General features: G+C 42.8%; 1 protein-coding gene across 1 annotated transcript in view; it reads left to right on the forward strand.

The window, feature by feature from the left end:
* The first annotated feature begins 567 nt into the window (after positions 1–567).
* The window catches only part of Ctnna1 (catenin alpha 1), a 122,651-nt gene continuing 96,726 nt past the window's right edge, over positions 568–26,492 (forward strand). Inside the window, exons 1-2 of the mRNA XM_051163268.1 lie at positions 568–684; positions 26,268–26,374. Of these exons, the coding sequence (XP_051019225.1) occupies positions 26,270–26,374 (105 nt within the window). The 5' untranslated portion in view covers positions 568–684; positions 26,268–26,269. The remainder of the gene's footprint in view (positions 685–26,267; positions 26,375–26,492) is intronic.

Raw genomic sequence — 26,492 nt, forward strand, 5'->3', positions numbered from 1 at the left:
ATTGGCATTGGCCACCGAGCCCCGAAACCTGAGTTCAATCCCCAGGCCCCACACTGGTGAAAAGAAGAGAAACCACAAATTGTTCATTGTGCTGGAGATGGGGAACTTTTACTTGGTCTTTCTCCTTCGGTAAAGCAAAACAGTAGGCTGCCCCCTTTTCTGGATTCAGGGTGATTTGCCACAGCAGGGCATCCAGCAGGAACTCGGTCCCCGAGAGCCGGACGGGGCGGGGCCTTCCGGGGCCGCGCCCCGAGACTCACCTGAGCTGGGAGCGGTGACTCACCTGCCCTCCGCCCGCCATCCCAGGCTGCCCGCTGTTCCCTGAGTCTCCGCCCCTCCTCCCCGTCGGGGGTCCCGGTCTGCGCGCCTTGACGTTATACGAAAAGGACTTGGGGTGGGGGGTCCCCGCCGGGAGTTGCGGGCTACCTTCCGAGTGGGAGGCTCTCCGCAGAAGGCGCCGGTCGCGCCAGGCCGGGACGGGCGGCTGGTGGAGGCCGCGGGAGGCGCCGGGAAGAGCGCGCGGAGGGAGGTGCCGGGAAGGGCGGGCGCGGCGCGGGGCGGGCCGGGGGCGGGGGCGCAAGGCGGCCCATTTCCTCCTGGGAGCCGGACGGGCGGGAGACAAAAGCGGCCGCCGTCGGCTTGGCGCCTCAGGACTCGTCCCGTGCTGCGTCCCGCTCGCCGCAGGTAACTCTTCGTACCTTCCCTCGGGGCGCGCGCGGGGACCCCCTCCCCCGGTGGGGACGCGGGTCACCCTAACCTGGGGTGACGGCGCAGGCTCTCGGCGGCCGCCGCCCTACAGCGCCGGGCTAGGGCGGCTTCCCCGAGCTGCCTGGGCCTGGGCGGCCGGGCGGGCGGAGCCCGAGGCTCGGGAAGCGGAGCGACGGCCGCGCGCCGCGCCTCCGTGGAAAAACTTTTCTCCCTCTTCTAAACTTTGTTCCCCGAGCGGGGAGCGCGCGCGGGACGGGTGTCGCGCCTGGGGCGGCCTCCCCAGCTGAGGGGCGGTCGCGGCGGGTCCCTGGCGGCCGGACAGTGGGGTGTTTCAAGGGGCGCGATGGTTCCCCGGGTTTGTGCCGGCCGCTCCCCTCCCCCACCCCCGCTGCTGAAACTTGGGCGTTTGCGAGACCAGAGGTCGGAAGAGCCGACATTCCAGCCCCGACCCTAGGAGTCCCGGAGTCGTAGCTTCCTGTTCGCCGGCGCTCTTGTCCTTAAGGTGCGCCACACCCGTGTGGACTTGTGGCAAGCAGTTTATCTTTACTTTAAAAATTACTCAGCCTTCCTTCTTCCTGCGTAGCTTGACTGACTTTACTCGTAGTTTTCTGGAGTGGCGTTAGAGTTACCGGGAGCTTGTTAAGTTGCTAAGTAGCCCAGGCTGGCCTGGAACATTCAGTCTCCCGAGGGCGGGCATCGCATCGCAGTGGTGCCATGGAGTGCCCCGCCTTTCTACTTTAAAAGGAACTTGTTGAGGTGTGTGTAGAACTTGGGTGGGTGGGTGGGGGGGATGTTGACGTTGGTTTGCAAGCAGTGGCCACCCCAATAATTAAGTCAGCGGTTGGCTCAGGTCGACGGTTGATACCCTCTTATGTTCTGCATCTTCGTAACATTTGTTTTATTTTTAAATGTGTGTTTTGTTTAGAATTTACAATAGTTTATGATGTAATCTATGCTTACATGATTGTATTGTGTATTGTATCTTTATGATAGGTGTTTTGACAAGGATATTTTGTATTTAGCATTAGTTTTTAAAGACCACAGGTGGGTGTTACTTTAAGAAATGGGAATTTGTTTTGTTTTTACAAAAGGATTGAGTGGGGGAAATCATTCGTAGCCTCTGCTCAGTTGTTCCTGACTTAATGAGTTACAAAATAGGTTTTAAAAATCCTCTTTCTCCGAAGACTGGAAGCTTGTCTAGTAGTGTCTTAATCTTTTTTTCCAGACCGGATCTCACTCTGAAGCCTCAACCTAGCTTAAGCTAATCTTGAGTGTTGGGTTCAGATGTATGCCAACACACCTGTCTGGGCCACAGTGCAAAACAGTAGTGCAAACAACAGGAGCTTGTGGAGGCATGGATGAGAGTGTCAATAAGTTTATGAGAATAAGTGTGGGAGTTCTGGAAGGTGGTGGCTTTAGAACCGGTTAAAGCATGAGTTGAAGTCGTGTGACATAAAAAAAGTGGAGAAAAAGCGTGAAAGGGCATTTGAGTGGAATCGTGATTTTTTTTTTTTTTCCTCCTGTTTTTTCCCCCTTTACTCTCTCCCCCACCCTTTCCTGCATATGATTCTGTCCTGAGCTGACGATTGGTTTTTAGCACCAGTTATGCGGTACCACCTCCCGTCCCATCAAACATGTTATATAGCTATTAGAGATGATGGGTGTGTGTGTGTGTGTGTGTGTGTTTTGCGACAGGGTTTCAAGGGGTGTCTTTTTTTTCTTCTAGTTGCGCATCGCTTACTGCCTTGTGCCTTCTCTCATCAAACCCCACCCCCTACCACTGTGGTGTTGGAGAGACAAACCTAGTGCCCTGTGCATGCCAGGCAGGCAGGCGCTCTACTATAGAGCTGCACACCCCCTGCCTGTCATCCACCTCAGCTGCTAACAGCCGCCTCCTTATTTTGATGAGTGTAGCTATCCCTCCTGACCCACATGGACCTCTGTATGTCTTGAAATTTTTAAATTTTTTTTTTTTTTTTTTAATTTTAAGAAACTCACATTAGTGACAGTACAGACACTGTAGGAGGAGAAAAGTCTTTCTGGAATGACAGGTGACGCAACCCATTATGGTCAAACTGCTGTTATGGGCCGTCGAGCTTTCTTTGACTTTATCCCTTTTTTTTCCTATCCAAACCTAATCAGTGACACAGTTCTCTCTTTAGTGTTTCATTTGCATGCCTTTCTTTGGCTTCCACTCCAGTTTTAGACTTTTTGTTTTGTTTTTGTTTTTCGAGACAGGGTTTCTCCTACAGTCCTGGCTGTCCTGGACTTGCTTGTAGCGCCTCCAGCTCACAGTGACCCCCCCTCCTTCTGCCAGCTAGCGCCCCGTCAAAGGTGTGCATCGCTACTCCCGTCGTAAGGCTTTTATTTTAACCTTTTCAAAATTGAAGTATGGTTAGAGAAAAGTGTTCAAATTATGATCACTTGTTGAGTGAGTTCTCACACAAGCTGAACATCATGTTTATACGCTAAGAAACAGCTGTTCACACCCCTGGAATGTCCACTGTCAGGTGACTTTATTTGTCCTTCAGTGTCTGTGTTTTGAAACCAGGTCATACTGTGCTGCTAAGGGTGGTTGAGCTCTTAGTTTGTAAAAGAAAAAAAGAAAGCCGGGCGCGGTGGCGCCTTTAATCCCAGCACTGGGGAGGCAGAGGCAGGTGGATCCATGTGAGTTCAAGGACAGCCTGGTCTACAAAGTGATTATACAGAATAATCATGACTACACAAAGAAACCCTGTCTTGAAAAACAAAAAAACAAAACAAAACAAGAAAAGAAAAAAGAAAGCCCTTTAAAAAAATACAATTTTATTTGTGTGTTTTTGTGCACAAGTGTGGTGGTCAGTGGACCACTTGTTTAAGTTGCTGCTCTTCTAATCTGTGGGTCCCAGTGATCCAGGCTTGGTGGCAGGTGCCGTTGCCTGCCGAGCCGTCCTGGCAGCCCAGAGTTCCCACACTTGCTTCTGAAGCTTAATGGTGTGCAACTGTGCTGGTAAGCCTTGTTATGGTGGGGTTTAAGATCCTTTAATTTTCAGCTTTTAAATTTTCAGACCAATTTCTTTGCATTAATTTTTTGGGGTGTGGCTGAGGCTGATTGAATGGCTTATACTGCTGAAGCAGAATTGAGTTCAAAGCCAGCCTGATGTACATAGGGAGCTCCAGGAGCACATAGAGTAAGGTTCTGACTTAGAACAGAATTTTTTTATAATTACATTTACACACATGTGCATGTACACACACACACACACACACACACACACACACGTGTGTGTGTGTGTACATACTCGTGCACAAGTGAAGATAGAGGACAGCTTTTGTGAATTGGCTCTCCTTCCGCCATGTGGTTCCTGGGGACCTAACTCAGATTGTCAGTATTATTAGTGAGTGCTCTTACCCAGGGAGCCGCTTGGGAGCCTTTAATTCTTATTTTTGAGAGAGTGTCTCAGGTAGCTCAGACGGTCTCAGCTTGTTCTATAGCTGCAGATGACCTAGAACTTCTGGACCTCTTGTCTCCACCACTGAGTGCTACAGTTACAGGGTTCACCTCCAGATTTATGTGGTACTGGCGATCAAACCCCAAACCCGGGGCCTCCTGCATGCTAGATAATCCCTACTAACGGAGCTGCAACACTCTTGTCTACCAGACTGATTTCCTGTTGTAAGTTGTTTCCTGTCCTTTGTATCCTACCTTGGGTCTTTTGCCATTTTGTTGGAATGTTTTGATATAAATGTTTCTCTACCCCTCCAAAAACTGACTAACCCCTTCCCACCATTGCAGAAAGGATCAAAAATTCCTACAATTTGTACTGATAAATGGTAGTATTATTTTTACTATCCTTCATTTATTTTTAGGATATTTATTTTATTTTATTCTATGTGTATGTACCTGAATGGATGTGCATCATGTGTGTCCATAGAGAGGTCAGGTCAGAGCAGCTGTCTGGTCTCCTGGAATGAGAGTTACAGACAGTTGTGAGCCACCATGTGGTGCAGGGAACCAGTGATTTTTTTTTTTTTTTTTTTGGTAAGATGTGCGCAACAAATCACCGCTTAAATTTTTTTTTTTAAGCATATGTTTATTGACTTTAAGTAAATGCACATTATTATGCAATCTCTGCCAGTTCTGAGGAATTCTGTGGGGCCACCAGGGCCAACAGAGTAACAGTCTGCATGGGGCAAGAAGGAAATCCAGTTCAGCACAGCTCAGCTGGTGTTGGTCAAACCACTGGGCGATTTATCGTAGTCATATTTAAATACAGTACAATTTGGAAAACGTCTTCTGGTTCTCTAGAGCTGCTTCCATTAGTTCAGAGTGAATTCCGTACTCCTTACAGTAGCTTCTCGTCCACTGCTCTCCTGGCCTGGGAAGCTAACCGTTCAGTTTGTCTCTTTGAATTTGACTACTTTTTTGGTGTGCTCTCTCCCTTTTCTCCTCTTTTTCTTTCTCTTTCTTTGCCATTTTTTTTATATGTTATGGGTGTATGGGTGATTGCCTCCATGGATATCTGTGCACTATGTGCTTGGTGCCAGATGAGGGTGTTAGATTTCTGTTGAGAGCACAAAGGTCCTTGTACTCACAGATGGCTCTAGGGAAACCAGGAATGTTAAACATGTGGGGTCCTCCCTCCCCTCCCCAGTGCTTGGATTAAAGGTGTGCACACCACGCCAGGCTGCTGCAGCACTGTTCTTTCTTTTCTTTTCTTTTTTTTTTTTTTTAAAGACAAGGTTTCTCTGTGTTTGCTTTGGCTGTCCTGGACTCTCTTTGTACACCAGGCTGAACTCACGATCTGCCTGCCTCTGCCTCCCGAATGCTAGGTCACGGTTGTTCTTTTAAAAGGAAACATGTCTAGCTGGGGCAGTTGCGCATGCCTGTAAACCCAGCACTTTGGGAGGCAGAGCCAGGCAGATCGCTGTGAGTTCCAGGCCAGCCTGGTCTACAAAGTGAGTCCAGGACAGCTAGGGCTACACAGATAGAGAAACCCTGTCTCAAAAAACAAAACTAAACAAACAGAAAAAGGAAAAGCTGTATAACCTGTTTTCTGCGCAGAAGGCTGGGAGTTGTGGCTAGGCCATTGCAAGCCTGCACACCCAGGACCAGAGATACTTAATGGTCTGGGTGACGTTTGTGTTATCTGTATGGTAAGCTTCCACAACCAGGACTGGAGGTGGCTAACAGCCCAAATGACCTCTGGATTGTGTGTGTGACAGACCACACCAGATCTTCCCCAAATACCTTAAGATAGTACATGTAGCCCATTTCTAGGACCCATCTTCATGGGAGAAGTGACATGTACTTTGAGAATAGTGTGAATGTAATTACACCTTGTGCACAGGAGATTGTGTTACACCAGGACCCCCCCCCCCCAAGTTGTACTGTACTTAAATACCCTAAAATAAACTGCCCACTATCAGACTCTAGAAGTTTGAACCAACACCCAACTACTGAGTTGTATTGAACTGGGCTTCCTTCTTGCCCCATGTGTATTGTTACTCTGTTGGCCCTGGTGGTCACAGAGACCCCCACAGATTTCCCTGGAATTGGCAGCTAAAGAGCACTGAGCTACTATGTGGGTGTTGGGAATTGAACCCACAGGTCTTATGTGTTCTAGGCCAGGGCAATACCACTGATCAAATTCCTAGCCTGGGCTTTAAAAAAAATTTTTTTGTGGTGGTCTTGAGTTATGATTTTTATATATTCTTCTTGTCTGTTTTTTTGAGATAGGGTCTCTCTATGTAGCCCTGGCTATCATAGAAATCCTTATGTAGACCAGGCTGGTCCTAACTATCAGATAATCTGCCTTACTCTGCCTCTTCAGTGCTAAAGAATATATATATATTCTGCATGGCAATATCTTATCAGAGAGGTGATTTGTAAATACTTTCTCTGATTGCACAGGTTGTCTTTTTACTCTCTGTTGATTGTGTTCCTTTGTTAGACAAGTCATGTGCTGCCCTCTCTCCTCCTCCTCCAACAGGGTTTCTCTCTGTATACCTGGCTGTAGACCAGGCTGGCCTTGATTGAACTCAGAAATCTGCCTGCCTCTGCCTCCTGAGTGCTGGGGTTAAAGACGTACACCACCACTGCTAGGGTTTAAAAAATTTATAATTTTGATGAAGTGTAAGTTGTGTTTTTGTTTTCTCTGCTTTTGGTGTCATATCTAAGAAATCATGAACTCCAAGGGCTTGGAACTTTCCCTGGGGTTTCCTTTCTATCCCTCGCAGCTAAATTGTGTACTGTCCTTACAGTACAGGACGACTGCTCAGTGAGCATGAAGTTTAAAAATAGGGGAGGGGAGTAAGGGGAAAATGGAAGGAATGGGAGGATACAAGGGATGAGATGACAATTGAGATGTAATATGAATAAGAAAATATATTAAAAAGAAATACTACTCAGCTATTAAAAACAAAAAAATGTAATTGCATTTTCTATCCTTTTATTTTGAAGTTGTTTTTCTAAGGCTGGCCTCAAACTCAGTGGCTCTCCTATTGGCGCAGTTTCCCAACTGCTAACATTACAGGCATGAACTACCACACCTGGCTACATAATAGAATTTTAAAAATTTATTTTACTCATGTCTGTACATATGAATATCTGTGTGTATGCGTGAATGTATGCACACTTCCATGTGTAGGTGCTCATAGAGGCCAGAAAAGGGCAACTGATGGAGCTGGAGTTCCAGGCATTTGTGACTAGCTGTTCAGTGTAGGTGCTGGGACCTGAACACTGGTCCCCAGTGGTTGAGTAGCAAGTGCTCTTAACTACTGAGCCATTTTTGTAGCCCTTAATATATAATTCTTAAAAGAGTAAACTAAACAATAGAGTTAGACTTATGTGATGAGGTTTTTCTTGTTGCTAATTTGTCATTGATTATATGTCTGCTACCTGATGAACTATGATCTTTGGAGTTTTTACTCTTATGAGACTCGGCCTTACAGTTTGAACTTTGTCATCTGTCTAATGAATACAATGATTTATAAAGGGTGTTTATTTTTACTTCTAATGTGGTAAGATGTGAATATGGTCTTTCTGTTATGGAGTGCTGGACAAGCTGTATTTTTATCCATATTAAGTGGGGTTTCTTAGGGATAAAACCAGGGAATCAAGTTCATCATTTAAATATTACCATTTTGCTAACTTAGTTTTTGTTGTTGTTGTTTTGTTTTTTTGAGACAGGGATTTTTTTTATACAGCTTTGACTATGCTGGAACTTTCTCTTTAGACCAGGCTGGCTTCAAACTCGTAGAGATCACCTGCCTCTGCCTTCCAAGTATTGAGATTAAAGGTATGGCCACCATGCCTAGCTTGCTAAGTTACTTTTATTAAAATTGTGATAGTAAAATTATTTTGCTAGCTGCTGTGCTAGATAGATGGTGAAGTTTTCGAGTCAGTGTGTTCATTTTTATCTTTCTGCCTCCTGTGGTACCAGACATTTCTTTGTTCATAGTAGGTAATATGTAGTAAATGATCAGTTACTGGCTGAGGGGACGGCTCAGGAGATACAGCCAGGGCATGCGTTCTGATTCTAAGCACTCATAAAATGGGCACACTAGCTCACACAGTGCACCGACGGGAAAGCAGAGGTAGACATGCAGTGCCATGCTTGGTTGGTTGGCACTCATCACCATGCCTGGCTGGTTGTGTATCTTTAAAATTTTTTTATAAAATTATATATTGAGCTGGGCAGTGGTGGCACAGGCCTTTAATCCCAGCACTCGGGAAGCAGAGGCAGGTGGATCCCTGTGAGTTTGAGGCCAGCCTGGTCTACAAAGTGAGTCCAGGACAGCCATGGCTACACAGAGAAGCCCTGTCTCGAAAAACCAAAACCAAAAGCAAAACCAAAACAAAAAGAAAAGTAACAACAACAAAAAAACCAACCCCCCCAAAAAACTTCAAAACAAACAAAAAAATTATATTGAACACACATGCACACATGACTAGAATTTACCCAGTTTGACGTGATCTAAGCCTTTCTCTGGAAGTTTGAGGATTTTCTCCCCCTTTTTTCAAAGACAGGGTTTATCTGTGTATCCTTGGCTGTCCTGGAACTGGATCTCTAGACCAGGCTGGTCTCAAACTCAGATCTGCCTGCCTCTGCCTCCTGAGTGTTGGGATTTAAGGTGTGTATCGTCACTGCCTGGCTTTAGGACTTTTAATACTCAAGTATTCCAAAATAGTTAAACCAGATAGATTCTGCCAGTGTAGTTGCCTAGGTGGGTAGGATTATTGGTGTTTCCTATAACACCATCTTCCTAACACTTCTTCCAGAATTTCCCTTCTAAAGTTGAATTTGTTTCTTTTTAAAAAAAGATTTATTTCTTTATTATTTTGTATACAGTGCTCTGCCTGCATGTACACCTGCAGGCCAGAAGAGGGCATCAGATCACAGTATAGATGGTGTGAGCCACCATGTGGTTGCTGGGAATTGAACTCAGGACCTCTGGAGGTACAGTCAGTGAGTGCCCTTAACCTCTGAGCCATCTCTCCAGTCCTAAAGTTGAGTAGTATTACATTGTATATATGTGTAATATGTATACATGTACAATATGTGCACAGGTGCAGGGGTGTGCGTATGCGTGTGTGCTTGTGAATGTGTGTGTGTGTGTGTGTGTAGGCCAGAAGACAACTTTTGGGAATTGGTTCCTGTTTTTCATGCTTGTTTTGAGCTCTTTTTAAACATTAATTAATTAATTAATTAAAATTTGGGGTATGTGTGTGGGTGCATCTGTTTTATCTCTACAGAGTGAGGGTTTTGAGAACTGAGCTCAGATGATCAGGCTTGGTGGCCATTGGCTTTACCCAGTGAGCCCTCTAGCTGATCTTCTCTAGCTGTTGTTGCTGTTGTACTTAACACTCTAGGATAGCTGTCACTCCAGAACTGCTGGGTTACAGACAGTTCAGCCTGAAATAATGTAGCACATTCATTTATTTTATTTGTATGTGAGTTTTCCTAAGTGTGTGTGCACTGCATGGAGGCGTTCACTGCAGCCAAAAGAGGGCATTGGACACCCTAGAACTGCAGTTACAGGTGCTCTTCAGCTGCCTGCTGTGGGTGACCTCTGCCAGAGGCAGAGAGTGCCTTAGCTGCTGAGCCATCTTCCCAGTCCCTACATTAATTTATTTTGTGTATATGTGGGCTCTGGCACAAGTGTATGGCCATTTGTGATAAAAGATAAAAGGACCACTTGTGGGAATTGGTTCTTTCCTTCCACCAATGAGGATTTGAACTTAGGATGCCAGGCTTGGGGATAAACATCTTTTTCTTGTTGTTGTTTTTTTTTTCCAGGACAAAGTTCCTCTGTGTAACAGCTCTAGCTAGCTTGGAACTCTCTCTGTGGACCAGGCTGGCCTCGAGCTCACAGAGATCCCCCTGCTCTTCTCCTGAGTGCTGGTATTAAAGGTGTGTGCCACCACGCCTGGCTGGTGATAAGTATCTTAAAATTTTTAAAAATTTTATTTTAAAAATTTTATTTTTATTTTATGTGCATTGGTCAGGTCTCCTGGAATTGGAGTTACAGACAGTTGTGAGCTGCCATGTGGGTGCTGGGAATTGAACCCAAGTCCTCTGGAAGAGTAGCCAATGCTCTTAACCTCTGAGCTATGTCCAGCCCCTCCCTCCCCCAATTTTGTTTGTTTGTTTGTTTTTCAAGACAGGGTTTCTCTGTGTAGCCTTGGCTGCCCTGGACTCACTTTGTAGACCAGGCTGGCCTCGAACTCACAGCAATCCGACTGCCTCTGCCTCCTGAGTGCTGGGATTAAAGGTGTGCGCCACCATGCCTGGCATTAAATTTAAAAAAATGTATTCAGATTACATCTGATTGTTATCCCCTCATTTGTGTCTTTGGTGATAAACATCTTGTGCAAACTGGCTGTCCTCTATCTGGCTTTTTACTTACTGGTTTTGAACTCAGATGATAAGGCTTATGAAACAACCAGCTTTACCTATTGAGCCATCTTTATTTTGATTACTTGGTCATTTGTTTAGGGACATTTGGATTACTTACAAGGCAAGCCTTTTCTTATATCTCCAGTCATAGTGGCATACACCTTTAATTCCCAGCACCAAGGAGGCAGAGGCAGGCTGATTTCTGTGAGTTCAAAGCCAGCCTGGTCTACATAGTGAGTTCCAGGACAGTAAAGGTAACATAGAAAGACCCAGTCTCAAACAAAACCAGCCAAAACCAAACACCGCCCCCCCCAAAAAAGAAATTTTTTGGTCAGTTTCCCCTCCATAAATGTACTGTATCTGTGGTATGTCATGGTGTTGTGTACTTTAGGATTTAGAATCTATTGGTTGTGTATTTTGTGAAGCTAGAGAATTTAGATGGCAGATCATACTCCTTAGGTACAGGTGGAAGTGTATGTAGTAAGTCATTGAGAGTCCCACACTGGTGGTGGTGTCTCCATGGTGGAGGATGTGTCCTCATGTCTGTCTGTCCAGCAGGGCCCTGTGTCTCAGGTGTTTCCAGACTCACTTTCCCATTTGTGATCTTCTTCAGCCTCTTTAGAGTTTGTGTTGATGCATCTCTGGAAGCAGATTACATATTATATAATTTTAATATTAATTGGAACATAATATTCTATGGCTTAGTTATATGTTTGTGCAGTTATGGTTTAGTTAATATGTTTATGAAGTTCTTGGAGGTAAATTCATTTACAGCTGTTTTTGGAACAGTATTCCAAAGAGCTCTGTTGCTTAAGTCATTTTTTCTTTAAAGATTTATTATGTATACAGTGTTATGCTGGCATGTATCAGAAGAGGGCACCAGATCTCATTATAGATGGTTGTGAGCCACTGTGTGGTTGCTGGGAATTGAACTCAGCCTCTGGAAGAGCAGCCAGTGCTCTTAACCTCTGAGCCATCTCTCCAGGCCCCCTTAAGTAATTCTTGAATGTTAACCCATGGTTATCCTTTGACCTCTGTGTGCTGTAGCTCAGGCCCACATTTGCCAGCATCCCCACTCCCACTAAAAACACATACCCTCCCTCCTTGTGTGTGTGTACAAAAATAGGGAAAGATTGAAAAATATTAAAAATTCAGATGGGAGAACACATTTTACATTATATATGGAGATAAAAGTGGTAATGATGTGAGCTTAAAAAAAACCCCGTTTTCTTTTGTGGTACAAGGAGTTGAACATTAGGCATGAGGGAGAGCCTCACAGAGCAGCAGTGCCAGTGAGCTTGCTGAAGATGTTGCTTGGGCAGTCTAGTAGTGGTCTGCTCAGCCCTCATGTTGGGGGTCAGTGCCTAATAGTGTAGTTAGTGGGACAGTCTGGCTTGATTTGCTGTTTTATTTTTGCGTACTTGTTGAGAGCACAGCACTAAATTAACCATAATTTAAAGTTCAAAGTGTACAGAAGTAACCATGCTTCTCAAAATGTTAGCATTGTTCTTTCTTGGTCAGAACTTTTAAATGTTCATTATCTTCTTCTGCTTTTAAATAACTTGCACACTTTTCCTTGCAAGTGTGTTTCTACTCTATTTCTAATGGAGCTTGAAATGAGCGTGTATTCCTATTTATTTGTTGATGGGTTGTCATCTATCAAATTCTCTCTTTGACTGTGACTTAACTTGTTCTTTTCACTACCTGCAGATCTGGAGCCATGCAGTGATGTAATGGAGTTCCAAAGGCAACTTTGGATGCTCTAACCATTTGTAACTACTTGTTTGAAATGAGTACTGTGTGAGTGTGTAAATTGAATTTTTTTCAAATGTTAGCCCTTCTTTATTCTTGTTTTATTAAAGGAAGGGATGGAATTGTGGAATTTACTTTAACTTTCTACCATGTGTGTTCCTGGTACCATCAGAGGTCAGAAAAGAGGGCATTGGATCCCCGGGATTGGGGTTATAGACAGTTGTAAATTGGCATGTGCTGGTAAATGAGCCCAATCCTCTCTGTAAGAGCAACAAGTGGTCTAAAGCACTGAGTAACCCATTAAAAAAAGACTAAACGGGCATTATAACATTTAATTTAGTGTTGGAATTTTATAATGATTAATCCAATTTAATCTTAGTGTTAGAATTTACCTTATTTCTGAACTGCTAATTTAAAGGCTAGTTCTTGTCTAGATTACTAGACTAGATTGCTAGATGAAAGCTAATTTTGACTTCCTGCTACTATATAAAGCGGGGTGTTTTCCTTGTCTTTTTCTGAGGCTGTGTTAAAATTGGTAAAATAAGTAGACTATCCATTTTCATGAAAATTTTGTTGCTATGGTTTATATTTATTAGTATTGGACATCAGAATTGAAGATTTGCGTTGGAAACCTGAGTAAGATTAGGTTACATACTCCTGTATTGCTTTATTACCCAGGTTAAGCTGCAAACAGTTCTTGAGGCTGGGTGTGTTGTTATAACTCAGGAAATATATTCAGTGTGGTCCATTTCTAGTGACATGAACCGCTAGAGGGGCCTTTGCTAGTAGTCCAGTTGCTCAGTGTGTTGGCTCCAATACATGCCTTCTTTCCAAGTAAAGATGCATTGTCACCATTTACTCATATTATGTTTAATATTTCATTATATTATATATTTCTTTGCTTTGTCGAGACAGTGTTTCTCTGCATAGCCCTGGCTGTCCTGGACTCGCTTTGTAGACCAGGCTGGCCTCGAACTCCCAGCGATCCACCTGCCTCTGCCTCCCGAGTGCTGGTGTGGGCCACCATGCCCGGCTCTATTATATATTTCATTATTAATTTGGGCTCTTAATCATAGTTTATAAAATATAGTGGAGTGAGTAAGTCAGATGCTGAAAAAGAGAGGCAGGTTACAATCGCTATGAAAGCAGTGTTTGTGGGATTTTCTGTGTCTGGGGATCTTTAAAATGACAATATAATCATATGTTACCTTTTCTTACTTTGATTGACCTCTGAGTGTCATTTGTTTCTCAGAAGAGCTTTAGACTGACTTTGAAGTGTATCTTTAAAAATGTGTCATTTTACAGAGAAGTGGTCAAATGAAATATGAGCTTGATCCTTTGGGAAGGAGTGAAATCCAAGAAAATGGAAGATGGTAACCCTTGAAAAAAATTTAAGTTTAAGACTAGTGAAAGATAAGACTGTTTTCTAGGCAGTGTTACTGAGTCTAAGGAAGTGTTATGCTGAATGTCAGTAACATTGGGAGGGATTCACTTAAATATAGCACCTTCATTAAAAATCTGCCAGCAAGCAAGATGGTGAGGAGATGTTAAGCTTCTCAGCTAATGAGATTAACCCTAGTGATATCAGCGATAGGGGGGAGTTGCAATCTATTTTGCTAATCTTATTCCTTATTTCTTTCTGGATGTCACTGTTGCTAGATGAAAGCTAAAACAGTTTTGAGTCATTTAAGTTAAACATAAAAGATTACAAGCATGTGCCCTGCACCTGGCTGGAGTGCTCCTTTAGCTGAATCACAGAAGTGATGATGGGCCACAGAGACAGCTCATCTGTAAATGCACCTGCCTCCAGGTAGAATGAGCTGGATTTCTGGAAATCACAGAGTGGAAGAAGAGAATTAATTAAGTTGTCCTCTGCCAAGTGTGGTAGCACATGGCTGTAATGCCAGCACTTGGGGAGGCAGAGGCAGCCAGTTCTCTGAGTGTGAGGCCAGCCTGGTCTACAGAGCCAGGATAGCTAAGGCTACACAGAGAAAGCTTGGGAAAAAAAGCAAAAATCCCCAAATAAACAAACAAAACCCCTTAAGCCACTGCCCCACCCCAGAAACAAAAACAAAAGACAAAGTTGCCCTCTGACCATCACTCACTCCCCTCTAAATAATTGCTAAATAAGATTCTGAGACAGAGTTTCTCTGTGTAGTCCTGGCTGTGGCTGTCCTGGAACTCGCTCTGTAGGCCAAGTTGTCCTGGAACCCAGAGATCCCACCCGCCCCTGCCTCCTGAGTGCTGGGGTTAAAGGCGTGTGCCATTACTGCCCTGAAAGATAATTTTTAAAAAAGTGATTGTTATAATGCATGTGGGAAATTACACTACGTGCCACACGTTTGCTGATTTCGGTGGCACACAACCTGCAACCCTGTTATCACTTGGGTGGGAGTCTGAGGCAGAAGATTGCCGTGTGTTTGAGGCCAGCCATGGCTTAATGGCAAGAGCTTGTCTCAGAACAGCTAGTGATCCATGTGTGTTCCCATGGCTCAGTTTTATGGTTTCATGTTGCAAGTTGTGGGGGAATCTAGAGAAGCAGGAACAACCCTTTCTGTGAGGCAGAGAACAGGATGTGTCTGAGTCTTGAAAGAAAATGAGTAGCTTTCCAGTTGAAAAAAATCTGAATCCCCTCTCTCTTGGCAGAGAAAAATAAATGAAACAGTCTGGAGGCCCACCTGTTTTCATGCAGTGGAGACTGGGAAGGCTAGCAGGCTAGTGCAGGTGAGGTTGGCTGAGTAAGGTTTTGGCTTTATCCTGTTTGTTCCTCTCAGAGAGGAGTGACCCAATGACAGTGATAACTAGAGCTGCTTGTCGAATGGCCGGAGTGTAGATTCATGGGTAACAACCCTTAAACCCACACTCTTTATAAGCAGTTCTGGGAATGGAGCCCCGGGCTCAGCCGGTGCTAGGCTGAGTGCTAGCTCGCCACCGAGCTGTGACACTACTGGCTCACACACATGCTCCAGACCAGAGATAAGACCTAGGCTAGAGCTTTCAGAACAGTGTGTAGCATGCTAGTAGGAGGGTTATGCAGTCGGTGTTGACTGAGGATAGGAGCTAGGAGGGGGAAAGAAGGGAGGGAAACGAGCCTGGTTGGTGGGGCTTTGGGCCACAGAGTTGGGAAAGCTGTAGGAGTTGATGGGGTAGGGTTGTGAGGCCGCAGAGTTGGGAAAGCTGTAGGAGTTGATGGGGTAGGGTTGTGAGGCCGCAGAGTTGGGAAAGCTGTAGTTGATGGGGTAGGGTTGTGAGGCCGCAGAGTTGGGAAAGCTGTAGGAGTTGATGGGGCAGGGTTGTGAGGCCGCAGAGTTGGGAAAGCTGTAGTTGATGGGGCAGGGTTGTGAGGCCACAGAGTTGGGAAAGCTGTAGGAGTTGATGGGGCAGGGTTGTGAGGATGGCTGGGCTGTTGCTGTGAAGTTTGAAGAATTCAGCTGTGCAGTTGAGTGCTTGGAGAGATCTGTCGACTTGTAGGAACATGACTGTTTGGATTTTTTACTTAAGAGATGGAGAAAGGATTTGGGCTCTAGAGTGTCCTTGAAAAGCTCAAGTGTGCAGACGTGGTGGTACATGCTTTAATCTTAGCCCTCAGGTAGGTCTTTTGAGTTCTAGTCCAGCAAACCAGCAAAGGAGCATACAGCAAACAAACACAGCTGCAGGGCGACGCCACAACAGCAGGGAGAGCAGTGGCCGCTTTCTTCCTTCTTGGAGCCCCCCCTCTCTCTGGCTTTGGCATTTATACCTTCTCAGAGTCCTCAGAATTAAACTATCTGCCAAAGATCACGCTCTTGCCAGAGCGCTAGACAATCATAGTTAACAGCTGTGGACAAACTAAAGCTGCCCCATACACCTGGAATTAAAACAAAAACATGTTTATATAATGTATTTGAGTTTTTGAAGAAACCGAAACTTCCACTATATATTTCTTTCTTTCTTTTTTTTTTTTTTTAATATATTTCTATTTAAAACTTACATATTTTCGGGCCGGGTGTGGTGGCGCACACCTTTAATCCCAGCACTCGGGAGGCAGAGGCAGGCGGATCACTGAGTTTGAGGCCAGCCTGGTCTACAAAGCGAGTCCAGAACAGCCAAGACTACACAGAGAAACCCTGTTTCAAAAAAACCAAACAAAACAAAACAAAACAAAACAAAACAAAACAAAAAAAAACCCAAACCAAAACAAAAAAAAACCCAAAACAAAACAAAAACCTTACATATTTTCTTACTGCTCCCTTAATCTTAACTAGTTTATAGTGCAAAAGCAAAGATGATAGTCTAGGGTTTGGGGATTTAGTCAAATAAAATTTGGTTTTCAGACTGAGTTAATTATAAGGGTTACCTTGTGTTTTGTCAGTTACCAAGAGATTTGAGAGCTGAGGTTCCTACAGCTGTGTTAAGTCTGCTTAATGCGCATACAACCTGGCTGTACAAAGTAATCCACCATTCTGGATCTTGTGCTGTGTGACAAGTTAATGCTGCTTTGGGTACTTTTAATTTCTAAATCTCCTGATTTGCATTTAAATGAACCATCCTAACATTTCATTAACATAACCTTGCTGTTTAAAAAATTGGCATTGACTAGCATCCCAAGGATAGAAAGCTCTGGAAGAGACACATTTTAGGAATGATGTGACCATTCTTTTGTAAATGAACTTGTAATGTCTTGTGAGAAGGTATATAGCTCTTTTCACAAAGAGGTGGTTTGCCAGCAGTCCGCTCCCTTGGGTTCTGATGGAACTGTGCTGTATATCCTTCTTGCCTTTTCTTTTACACAGGTTGCTAGACAAGCAATTGAATCTCTGAATTTGTAGCAATATTTTGTTTAGGCAAGATCCCTATTTTTAAGGTAATGAAGACCAAATAACTGCATCTTAACTTTTCATTTCATTCCACTAAGTATAATTCCTCCTGGAAAAACTTAAGGTTGCTGTTTTTCATTAAGGTTGGCCAGCTCCAGCAGATTTTATAATAGATTTTGGAAAGGAGCGCTCTGTAAGTTAATTGGAAAACTAGAAGCTGCCAAGAGCTTTAAAATTTATTTGTTTAGGTATTCTAAACAATACCATTAATTGTAAATAACCAGAATATGATTAAGATGAAGGCAGGAATTTTTTCTTGGTAGCTTTGTGAATATTTTCAAATGTGTTGCACAAATTCAGTTCAGCTTACACTGCTGTGCCCTCTACAAAGCACTTTGTTAGCACCTAATGGAATATAAAAGTGTATAAATATTGTACCTTTAAACTTAACCACTGATCTGTTTTCCCAGCCCTCTTACCTTTAAACTTTAAAACATGGAACACTTATTCAGCTTCAGAAAATTAAGTTTAATAAAACAACTCACAGGCTGTCGAGAGAAAACATAAGTCAGTTGTCCTTACCTTTGGGTCTTGACCCATTTGGTGTAACATCAGATAGTCTGCATATCACATAGTTACATTACTATTCATAACTAGCAAAGTTACAGTTATGACGTAGCAACGAAAATAGTTTTTTGGTTGGTGGTCACCAGAACATGAAGGAGTGTATTAAAGAGCCGCAGCATTAGGAAGGGTGAGAACCATTAACATAAGCGAAAAGAGCTCTAGAAAGACCCTGCTGCTGCAGACGCCACAGACCGTGGTTCCAAATGTACTCGAGCTGGAAGCTTACTCTCTCCTGGCTACTCTTTGTAGTGATGGGAAGTGCTACCTATGTAGGATAGTAGAGGAGAAAAGGCATCGGTGTTTTAAACAGATGTGCACCTTACTGACTTCAATAACAACCTGCCAAGAAAGATGTGCTCTCTTGTGCAATAGTGGTGTGATGGTTATGAGGGCAACGAATCATTTTCTGCTAGGATATGAAGCCTACTCCATAGGAGGAAACTCATGCACAGTACTGTAAACTTGGTAAAAAATACGGGCTGGGAAGTCATAGGCTCTAGTGGGAAACTTACTACAGTTTAGTTAAATTGATGTAGTGTCAAAGTGTCTTTTAAACATCTTTGTTTGAGGGCTGGAGAGATGACTCAGTGATTAAAAATGCATATTACTCTTGCAGAGAATCCACACGTGGTTCCCGCACCCAGATCAGACAGTTGACATGTAACTCCAACTCTAGGAGATCCAAAGCCTCTGGCTTCCAAGCGCACCCATATAGAAAGGGATTTATAGAAAGGAGGGGTTGACAGGGACGGGATGTAATAGTTAGAATGTATTTTGTACATGTATGAAAATTTCAAAGGACAAATTTAATAAAAATTTTAATTTTAGTGCTCAAATGATGTAGAATATAGAATTTAACCTTTAAAAATAAAAAGTATATTTATTTTACGATTTTATGTATATGAGTGTTTGCTAAATATGCGCCACATACTTGGAGTACCCGGGGAAATCAGAAAAGGGCATCAGGTCCTTGGAGCTCTAGTTACAAGCAGTTGTGCTGTGTGGGGGCTGGGAACTGAACAAGAGTACTCTTAACTGCTTTGCCATCTAACACCTAAGTTTCTTTTATTACATCTATTTATTTACTGCAGATGCATGTGTGGCACTTGTGAAGGTTAGAGAACACTAGAGAGTTGGTCCTCTCTACCATGTGGGTGTGAAGATGGAACTTACACCATCAGCCTCGGCAGGAATCTCCTACCAGCTCATGTCTGCCACTGCCCCTTAGTTTTTGTTTGCTTTGTTTTTGGAGACAGGGTTGAATAGTCCTGGCCAGCCTTGAACTCATGACTCTTCTGCTTTGGTCCCCTAAATTCTGGGATTACAAGCATGTACCACCATGTTTATTCACTTTTTTCTTTAAAGATTTAACTTTTAAAGTTTATTTATGTGTATGTCTGTCTGAGTAAATGCAACATGTGTATGGTTATCTGCAGAGGTCAGAGGAAGGTGTCTTGAATCCTAGCAGCTGGAGTTAGAGGTGCTTGTGAGCTGCCTGATGTGGATGTTGGGTACTGAACTTGGGTCCTCTGCAAGAACAGCAGGTGCTCTTAACTGCTGAGAGATCTTTCCAGTACTCCTGTTGTCATGTTGTAGATGAGAAAATTAAGGTTCAGACAAGAGAAAATTGTATTCCCAAAGTCAGAAAATTAGTGGCAAAGCTAGTCTCAGAAACTGGTGTTCTTTTTAGAATATGATCTTTGTAACTTTTAAGATCTATAATTTTGTTTGAATCTTTCTCAGGGTTGGGTCATCAAAAGCCTATCTTGGTTCTGTAGTATAATTTAATATTGCTTGATGCCACTTCTCTGTGTGTGCATGTGGTGTATACACATTTATTGTGTGTGTGGGTGTGTGCACGATGTACATGTGTACAGTTATTTATATTCTGATTTTTATTCAAGGTTTGAAGGTTGTGTTATAGAGTATACCTTTTGCTTTTACAAAATTTGAGCAAAATACAGTGTTCACTAATCTGCAGATTTGTAGTAATGGACTTTTTATTTCCAAAATTGATACTATCAGGCCCCAAAGACATCTGGGTCAGGCTCACTCAATATTTGTGGCTCCTCCCAGCACATCTCACCCCATCTCCTACCCTACCTAATCCTCTCCAGCCCAAGGGCTGGGCTTTGCCTCCCTTACCCCAGCTTCTGATTCCTATAGAAACCAGCTAGTTTTTTGCCATATGATGCCCTCTTGCTCTGCTCTTGGCCTCTTGGTCTGCTGCTCCTCTCTTGGTCGCTTGCCCTCTCTCCTCTCTTCCTCTTTGCTCTCCTGCTCTCTCTCTTCTCATGACCTGGTTCAGTCTGGGCCCTTCCAGATGCCTTTGTCTGTTCTTTCCCTCATACCTACACCACATGCACACACGCAGAAGTGGCATCAAGCAATATTTCTCCTCAACCATACCTAGGAGTCCTAATTTCATTCAGATACCTGTCTACTTTTATTCACCTATCTGTGGCTTAGTACTTTAAAGTCAAACAGCCTTGAAATAATTTTCCTTATATTATAAGTAAACTTTTATTTCATTAAAATTCTACATTAGGCAGCCAGCTTCTATTATGGTTTTTTGAAAGTCTTAAACACTAACTTCTGTTTTCAAGTGTCTAATTATCTGATGTTTCTCAGTGTGTGCATTTGAGCACTTTTCTTCAACCTCTTTAATTAGGCTGAATTTCCATGGAGAAAGATCTCCTTAGAGACTTTTCTTAAGAGGTTGTGGAATTTGGAACTGGATATTTTGGCAAAGTTGTTGGAACAGTTAAGTTTGGAGATTTCAAGTAGAAATCTGTACGTCTGGCTTCTCTTAAATTCAGATCATTTGCAGTTAACTGAGTCTGATAATGGCCTGGAATTGATGAACAGTTGGGCACAGACTTTTATTTATTTATTTATTTTTTGTTTTTCCAGACAGGGTTTCTCTGTGTAGCCTTGGCCATCCTGGACTCACTTTGTAGACCAGGCTGGCCTCGAACTCTCAGCCATCCGCCTGCCTCTGCTGGGATTAATGGCGTGCGCCACCATGCCTGGCTCAAGGGCACAGACTTTTAAGTTGGACTTTTCTGTAGGTTTTTCAGTCCATCCCCCACCTGGGAAGGCCAGGTGTCATTTTCATTCACTGTTGTGTTTATAGTTTGTGATCCTGTTGTATTTTTAAAGGTAGCAGAGCTTTCTTGCTGCTCTTCCAGAGGATTCGGGTTTGGATTCTGGTACCCACAAGGCAGCTTATCCAGTTCTAGGCAATCCAATGATCTCTTCTGGCTTCATGGGCACTCTGCATGTGTGTGGTACACATATATACATGAAGGCAAAATAAAAAAAAAAATCTTAAGTTAATTTCACATAAGTGTGGTGGTGTACCTCTAATCTCAGCACTGCAGAGTCAGTGAGTTCTAGGCCAGCCAAGGCTCTACAGTGAGACCCTTTCTCAAATAAAATAAAACGCGAAACACTGAAACTTTTCTTTTTAGTTGGTTTCTCTGTATCTAGAAAGCTTTTTATTTCAGAAAAATATTAGAAGAATTTCTTTGAGAAAATTAATTATTGTCAGTGCTAGAGCGACTGCCTAACACTTGTCAGGCTCTGGGCTCAGTACTCAGCACTATCACCCTCTCCCCAAAACTGACTTGTGCTATGCTTGCTCGGTATTGCTCTAAATGCCCACCTAGAGCTGGGCTTACTCTCCTTAATCACAGGTCTCGCCCTCTAATCCTGAAAGGTTCTCTTATTTGTATTGAAGCAGCCTCTTCAAAATGTTAAGAAACTAGGATCCACAGGGCAAACAGCTTCTTCCGGACTGTCTTATCTGTGACATTTGATGACATTTGCCTGAGCCGTTAGCAGTCTTTAACAACCTAGACCATCCCATCTCTTAAGGCTTACTGACTTGCGTTGATCAGTTTAGTGGACAAATAACCTTTAAAGACCAAAGTATATAGGCCAGGCATAATTTAAGTGCAGGGAGAAATTCTCTGGAAACTACATTTTTGTGTCGTCAGATTATTAGGTAAATCCACTTCCCCCCATTCCCATTATGTGATTTCAACATTTTATTGATGGTTGCATAATTAAAGTTGAAATCATAGACATTTGGAAATATAATCAATTACTATGTTTAGTATAAAATCAGAATCCATTTTCAGTTGTTTTTTTTTTTTTTTTGACAGGGTTTTCTCTGTGTAGCCTTGGCTGACCTGAACTTACTTTGTAGAGATCTACCTGCCTCTGCCCCCCCAAGTGCTGGGATTAAAGGCATTTACTACTCCCAGCTAATCTATCTATCTTTCTTTCATTTATTTATTTTTGGTTTTTCAAGGTAGGGTTTCTCTGTGTAGCCCCAGCTGTCCTAGACTTGCTTTGTAGACCAGGCTGGCCTCAAACTCCCAGCAAATTTTTCAAATTTTGTATCTTTGGGTTTCTTGACCTTTTCTTATTTTTTTGTGGAATATATCTTATTATCAGTCTGTTATTTACTTAATATTAGATTGAAGTTACTTAGTTTTGTGACATACTACAAAAACGATTTTTAAAAATTTACTTTTAATAATGTGTATATATGTGTGCTTATGTGCATGTGAGTATGGTTACCCATTGAGTCCAGAGGTGTAAGGTGCAGTGGAGCTGGAGTTACAGCTGTGAGCTGCCCTATGTGGGTGCTCGGGATTGGACCTGTCCTCTCCTGGCTCCGTGGGCACTCCGTGCGTGTGGTACACATATACACATGAAGGCAAAATAATATAATTTTGTGGCAGGGTTTTTATTCCTTAGCCTAGATTGGCCTTTAATTTGTGGTCTTTCATCCTAAGTTTTCTGAGTGCTGGGACGAACGGGGCCTAAATGATGTCTTATCTAAATACATTATTGCATTCTTATTAGGTCTTTAGTTTAGAAGAACTTTTCCTCTAATTCATATTAACCTAGAGTATACCTTCCAGAGAATCATAATCTGTTTTATCTAATTAAATCTGTAGAAAAGCTTTTTGAAAAAGGTGTTTGTTGGTAGTCTTTCTGTATAAGTGACACGAGTTAAAAGTAGTTAAGATGATTAAGTGTGCTCTTAGATTCTGTTGTCCCCATTATATCATGTTAAGAGTTTAATTTTGTTAATTATGAAAATAGCTTTTTCCCCCTGAATGATTATGTAGTTCCATAATATTATAAAATACAATTAAGAAAAAGAAAATGTTAATGCCACTCGTAATAGGTTATTCCTAACTTTTAGACTTTACTTTGTTAATATTTTGGTGGGTACATTTAATCTCCCCCTTTACATGTATTCTTCACATTGTTTTCTGTAGTCGGTAGTGTGCATTTTGAACATTTTCCATATACTTCTGGAGAATGTTACTAATCTTTAATTTGGGGGGCACTTTTTTTGGCGGGGGATATAGGGTTTTATTCTCAAGACTAGACTTGCCTGGAATTTACTGTGTAGACTTGGATTTACAAAATTCCTGCTTTAGTCTTTTTAGTGCTGGGATTATAGTCATGAACTGCTGTGCCCAACTCCCTAGTTCCCTCTCCTCATTTCCCCCCCTTTTGGGTGATAGGGCCTCATTCTATAGCTCAGACTGGCTTCCAACTCACACCATATGCCCCTGAATCATTCTGAGGGTTTGGGATTATAGGCACGCTACACCACACCTAGTTATATTTACCTTATATAAAACTTTTAATTTAAAAATTTGTTTATATGATAGTTATGTGCATGTACATTCCATGCAGAAGACAGTTTTGGAGTAGGCACTTGCCTGTCTTTATTAGGGTTCTGGGATATCTGCTGAGCCAGCCATCTCTTAGACTGCCCTTGCACGTTTTTTTTTTTGTTTTTTTTTTTCCTTTGATGAGACATAGTCTCAAGTGTAGCCAAAGTTGCCCATACGTTTACATCAGTTCTTTGGCCCCAGCTTTCTGAGTGCTAGGGTTGCAGGTGTGAATCATCACATGCTCAGTTAATCTGAAGTCCTTCTGCCTCAGTTTACTGTGTACTTGAGCAAACAGGCACACACCACTACACCCAATTAATTTAAAAAAAAAAAAATCTGCCTGTATGTATGCCTGCACGCCAGAAGAGGGCATCAGATCTCATTATAGATGGTTGTGAGCCACCATGTAGTTGCTGGGACTTGAACTCAGGACCTCTGGAAGAGCAGCCAGTGCTCTTAACCGCTGAGCCATCTCTCCAGCCCCCCAGTTAATTTTTTTAAACCAGGGTCTATTTTCTTAGAGTCATGCTTTAATACACTTCTGCATGTCCTTTATTTATAAACTTGAAATTCAGTTTAGAGTGAAGTTTCTTTACCTTTTTTGAAAGATTTATTTGTTTTCATTCTATGTGTATGAATTGTTTGCCTGAATGTATGTATGTGTTCCACGTGTGTGCCTAGTGACCATTGAAGCCAGACAAGGGAAACAGATCGGCTAGAGCTGGAGTTGCAGGTGGCTTGGAACTGGCGTATGGGTTCTGTGAACCAAATCCGGGATCTTTGGAAGAGCAGCCAGTGCTTTTAACTGCTAAGCCATTTCATTAGTGAATTGAGATTCCCTCCCTCCCTCCCTCCCTCCCTCCTCCTCCTTTTTTGTTTTTTTGGTTTTTTTGAGACAGGGTTTCTCTGTGCAGCCTTCGTTGTCTTCGACTTGCTTTGTAGATCAGTCTTGAACTCAAAGGGATCTGCCTGCCTCTGCCTCCCTGAGTGCTGGGAATAAAGGTGTGTGCCACAACTCCTGTATGGCTTGAGATTTCTTTCTTTTTCTTTTTAAAAATTAATTTATTTTTAAATTAAAAAAATATGCATTGGTGTTTTGCCTGCTTGTATATATGTGTGATGGTGTCAGATCCCCTGGAACTGAAGTTACAGACAGGTGTGAGCTGCCATGTGGTTGCTGGGAACTGAACCCGGGTCCTCTGGAAGAGCAGCAAGCGCTCTTAACCACTGAGCCATTTGTGTACATTGGATTTGCCTGTATGTATGCCTGTGTGAGGGTGTCAGATTCCCCTGGAACTGTAGTTACAGACCATTGTGAGCTATCATGTGAGTACTGGGAATTGAACCCGGGTCCTCTGCAAGAGCAGCCAGTGCTCTTAAACCAGAGTCATCTCACCAGCCATATCGAGGTTGGCTTCTTTCTTTCTTTCTTTCTTTCTTTCTTTCTTTCTTTCTTTCTTTCTTTCTTTCTTTCTTTCTTTCTAAGATTTATTTATTTATCATATATACACAGTGTTTTGCCGGCATGTACACCAGAAGAGAGTACCAGATCTCATTATAGATGGTTGTGAGCCACCATGTGGTTGCTGGGAATTGAACTCACGACCTTTGGAAGAGCAGCCACTGCTCTTAACCTCTGAGCTGTCTTTCCCGCACCAAGATTGAGGGTTTTTTGTTTTGGATTTTTGAGACAGGGTGTCTCTGTGTAGCCTTGCCTGTCCTGGACCCGCTTTGTAGACCAGGCTGACCTCGAACTCACAGTGATCCATTTGCCTCTGCCTCCGAGTGCTGGGATTAAAGGCGTGTGCCACCATGCTTGGCTAAGATTGAGATTTCTTAATCTGTAGTAAATTTGTATTGGAAAAATTTTGTCTTTGTTTTCAGTGCCCACTTACAGAAATTTATCCTTTGCTTTTGTCATTAATATGGGTAAGGCTACAGTTTTCATCCTGTCTAACTTTCAGTCAGTAGGAATAGGTGCTTTCATAGTTGTAGTAATGGTAGGGCATGACTTAAAAAGACAACGTGCACGCCTGCATCACTTGGACGTGGTTATCACGGCTCGTTATCTGTGTGCCAGCTTAGCTACATGAGGCTACTGAACACTTACTATGGCTTGTCTGAATTGAGTTTTTTAAAAAAATATATTTTAGTAGTTTATTCATATTACATCTCAATGGTTATCCCATCCCTGTATCCTCCTATTCCTCCCTCCCTCCCTCCCATTTTCCCCTTACTCCCCTCCCCTATGACTGTGACTGAGGGGGACCTCCTCCCCCCGTATATGCTCATAGGGTATCAAGTCTCTTTCATAGGACATCAAGTCTCTTCTTGAATTATTTCATAAGAGTAAAGTAATACATACTATATTTTGAGCATTTGTTGCCTACATAAAATATCTCCAGTTTAAAAATATTGATTATATATTGGAATATTTTGGATATGTTGGGTTAAAAAAGTATATTATTAAAATCTAGCCTTTTATATTTTCACTGTGGCTACTAGAAAAGGTGAATAAGTGGCTCACATTATATTTTTGTGGTATATAGATTCTGTGAAACTGCTAAAGAGATCCATGGGATGAAATAGGATTCACCTGCATGTCATTGCACTCAGGTTAAATATTCAAAGTGGGGCTCAGTGTTTAAGAGCACATACTGCTCTTGCCAAGCATGGTTCCATGCTTAGCACCTATATGGTGGTTTACAATCGTCTGTATTCTAGTTCTAGATCTGATGCATTTCCATGTTTCTGTTTGATGTTTGCCTGACTCTGGCTGATTGTTTCTCTCTTAGAAATGACTGCTGTCCACACAGGCAATATAAACTTCAAATGGGACCCCAAAAGTCTAGAGATCAGGACTCTGGCTGTTGAAAGACTGTTGGAGCCTCTTGTTACACAGGTAAGCATCTGCAGTCGCAAATGCATAGTTCTGACCTTTAGTGATAGGCCCGGCTAACAAACTCCTCACGACCAAGGTTATTTAGCTCAGAGTCTTAACTTGAGCTAGTTGAGTTTTA

The sequence above is a fragment of the Acomys russatus genome, chromosome 20 (assembly GCF_903995435.1).
Source record: "Acomys russatus chromosome 20, mAcoRus1.1, whole genome shotgun sequence".
Taxonomy (NCBI): Eukaryota; Metazoa; Chordata; class Mammalia; order Rodentia; family Muridae; genus Acomys; species Acomys russatus.